Consider the following 3910-nt stretch of genomic DNA (forward strand, 5'->3'; position numbering starts at 1 on the left):
ACGCCAACTCGCACAATTCAAGCTGAACAATCACGTGCTGTATCGGCGCATTTACCACCTTGACGGTCAACGCTGGGTGCCCGTTCTACCACGCTCTCTTCGAGCCCATGTCCTCAGAGCATTCCACGATGACATGACTGCTGGCCATCTCGGTTTCCACAAAACCTACGATCGCATTCGAAGCCATTACTATTGGCCTGGCCTTTCTACAAGTGTGGCGAGATATGTCGGTTCCTGTTCTCCGTGTCAGCGTCGCAAACTCCCAACCTCTGCTCCTGCCGGCGAATTACTGCCTATTCCGTGTCCTGACGCACCATTTGAGGTTGTTGGTATCGACCTTTACGGGCCCCTTCCTGTTACTGCAGCTGGAAATCGGTGGATAGTGACCGCCATCGACCACCTGACGCGCTACGCTGAGAAAACATCAGTGATCACTGGCTCAGCTTCGGAGGTTGCCGACTTCGTCCTTCAAGCTATAATTCTGCGCCATGGTGCTCCTCGAGTACTGCTCAGCGACCGTGGAAAGGTCTTTCTCTCGCAACTTTTAAACGAAGTCCTGCACGCCTCTGGTACCACCCACAAAACAGCGTCGAATGTCTCCCGCATGAAACCGTTCACGCGGCGGTCTTCGTCGCCTTGACTTGCGGCCAGGATGGCCGCTTCCACGTGGGGGGGAAATTAGTGTGGGCGTTTATTACGCACGTCTTCTTCATCTGTATATTATCATCATCATCCTACGTTGCGCGATCCTCATCTTCAGTTATGTGTGATCATCATCATCGGGTGTGTGCTTTTGCTGGTTCGCTGCCGAGTACTCGGGCCGTATAAACGTCGTGCCAACAGAGACGTCATAATACTTAAACTATTTTTTCAGAATGAAAAGATACTCATAGTTAGCATGAAAAACATGCGTCAACATGCAGTGATCGCCACTTCTTGGCAACATTTAGCTAGGGCAGCCGGCAAACACACACATGCCCCATATCAGTGGTCCCATGAATCATATGAAATCTTAAATGGAAACCCACATTAAAAGCCCATATGATAACATGGCGTTTTAAATCTACGTAATATGGGTTTTCATCTTTGGCAAGCACACAGTGTCATTCCTGGAATCGTGGATGTCTATCAAGACACTCCATAGTGTGCTTGTAAATACTATGCGTATAAGTAAATCAGCCATGGACCAAACATAGTCTGGTAGTTGCATGGTTAACTGACTGCCTTTTATTGTCTACCAGTGTTCAGTTGGTGCGAAGCTGGTAGTCTCCATTTTGTGTGATGTAGCGGACCCAGGGCAGTGCCTGGTAGCCACTCTTCTCTATAATCTTCAGGTAGCGCACCTGGAGAGAGGATGACAGCACGTCAGGTTTTCGTTTTGTTTAAAGTTCCAGGCAGACATCATATTACCAGAAATCAAATGTGAATTGCATATTTCAAGCTATAGAGAGTGGAAAATGAAATAAGTAAAAAAAAAACATGATTATGGGATGCGTTCAGCAACCACTATATAAGCACTTCAAAGATTCAGGATAAAACAAACACCCAGAACACATACCATATAGACTTGCGTAAGGGCCACACTTTTTTTTTCTCACAATTTTGACGAGGTGCGGCCCTTACAAGGGACCAAACCCATTGATCAAATGGTGCCAGCTCAGCCGACAACTTGTTCACACCATGAATCCCCGGATGTACCATTGCATCAGAGGTCAACACGCAGCTCTTGCCATCTATTAGCGGCACGCGGAACTACACTGTATGCAAGAATTCACCAATGCCATGCGGGGCATCGTGGCAACGAATGCGATTTCTTCTCCGTTTGAATTTTTCTTTTCAAATTTCGGGCTGCCAAGTTGGGGGTGCAGCCCTTACACGAGTCTATACGGTATGTTGCCTGTAAGCTGTTGCTGTTTATTAATGGATAGTACCGTGCTTGCACAAATATAATGTGAGATTTCTTGATCTTGTTAAACTTCTGCTTCTAAGAGCAAAACACAATATCAGTCCAGAATGATAAAGTATAGTTCTAAACTCTATTTTCATTAATTCCAAGGTAACAGGTTGGTTATTAGACAAGGAACTTAAGGTTGAACTCTCATTTTCTGAATTTTTGCTTTGAAAACCAAGTGCTGGTAGCGTGACATCATGAATTTAAAAGTATTTTTGCCTGTTTGGGTCACTATGGCATAGAAGAAATTCTCGAAACTGGCTATGTTCAATCTTTGATTCTTTTAGAATGCAACGAAGTCCATCTTCTAGCAAAAAAATCCAGCTAGATCTGAGCAAGCGCTGTGAAAATCTATGATGTCACGGCAAGTTAGTGTAGAAGCTCCAAATCACCACCTGTTTATCTTCGTGTCTTTCTCGACTTACTGAGCATCTTCCTATGGCAAGAGTGGCCTTTCTGGTATTTTGGTAATTTATTTTGGTAATTTATTATTTCCCTTAGTATCCCTTGCAATCAAAACTATGATTTAAAGAGGGGCACACATGTGTTGTTTTACTTGTCACTGGTGATTGCTTTCACTACATCAAATAATGACCAGGTTTGATGCATAAAAATTTTCTTTAAATCTACCAATTCAAACTGCGGGCAGATATAACAGACGTTTTTGAAGCGCTGTACCATTTTAAAAAACACTTAAAGCAGAGATTTGGCAAAAGAGAAAACTGGTGAAGTGAGAAAAAGAAATTAGGAATAGGCCCTTCAAAGTATGAAAGTGCAACCAAACTGAACTCTGCAGCAGGTGCCCGATTCTCTTCCAACTGCAATGATGATACAATCTTTGAAATTGGCAAGTGAACCCCACGTGTGAATTTCTGAAGCTGCGAGCAAAATGTGCTTTCCAGGCATGTCTAGAGGAGCAGTATAGTGCAAAGCGTTGACAGTTATGTCATTATTGGGAGCTCAGGGTTTGATGACGCTTCGTTTACGGCATTGTTCGTTGCTGATAATGGGTTATGATGACATTGTACCTCGCAAAGTTGATACTTTTTCAGCCTAAGCAACACTAAGAATGTTACTTCACTCCTATAGAACTACTCAGCCTCGTGTGACTGAGGTGCAGCTGTAACGGTGAGACATTTGCAAAATGGCAGCATGGTGCAGTAGTCTGCGCTTCCTGCCAAATAGAATGTTTCACTCTCGTATTCAGAATCCCCTCAAGTCCCACTGATAGTAAAATATATCACAAACTCTTAAAGAAAACAAATGGCAAGCGCTGCACTTGCAGTTTCAAAATGATAGATGATTGGAACAAGGCACTGTTTTGAAAGAACTAGAAGCTGCATTTACTTTTTTAGATCGATGTTGCACGTCAATTACGATTTCTTCTTTTCTTTATCAAGAACTTGTCGTTAAGTGTGGAAGGGTGCCGGGAACAATAATGAAGATATGGAAAACACGTTTTTCCGACCAAAGTGGTGCCATATTGAAAGTGCCGACGCCAGCTTCAGTGTACTTAATTAGCCTTTTCACATTTTAAAAACTACTACCGTATTTACACGATTGTAAGTCGACTCGAATGTAGGTCGACCCCCCCAAATTTGCATGTCTCAAAAAAAAAAAATTGGGGATGGGGGAGAAAAACCACGCGAGTGCATTTCACATAAGGGAAATTTATTGATGGGGTTGCTAAGAATACTCATCGTCACTAGAGTTGACCTCACTGGTACTGCTGCCGTCATAGCTGCTGCGGTCCCACAGCACGTCGTCAAGTGTGAGTCCACACTTCGCGAACGACCGCACCACGACATCGCGCGGTACAGCCCCCCACGCAGAGAGGACCCACCCGCACACAGTAGCCAGAGAGGCCAAATTTTCTCGCGCTGAAGCCGCCACTGCCGCACTACACCTTCACTGACTCCAGACTTGCGTCCCGCTGCGCAGTTGTTAGTTTCCTCAACA

General features: G+C 44.4%; 1 protein-coding gene across 1 annotated transcript in view; it reads right to left on the reverse strand.

Annotated features, from left to right (window-relative positions):
* Window positions 1-1204: 1204 nt before the first annotated feature.
* Window positions 1205-3910, reverse strand: part of LOC119432452 (AP-1 complex subunit mu-1-like) — a 24419-nt gene continuing 21713 nt past the window's right edge. Inside the window, exon 10 of the mRNA XM_049658241.1 lies at window positions 1205-1343. Coding sequence (XP_049514198.1) covers window positions 1245-1343 — 99 coding nt within the window. The 3' untranslated portion in view covers window positions 1205-1244. The remainder of the gene's footprint in view (window positions 1344-3910) is intronic.

This window comes from Dermacentor silvarum, chromosome 11 (assembly GCF_013339745.2).
Source record: "Dermacentor silvarum isolate Dsil-2018 chromosome 11, BIME_Dsil_1.4, whole genome shotgun sequence".
Classification (NCBI taxonomy): domain Eukaryota; kingdom Metazoa; phylum Arthropoda; class Arachnida; order Ixodida; family Ixodidae; genus Dermacentor; species Dermacentor silvarum.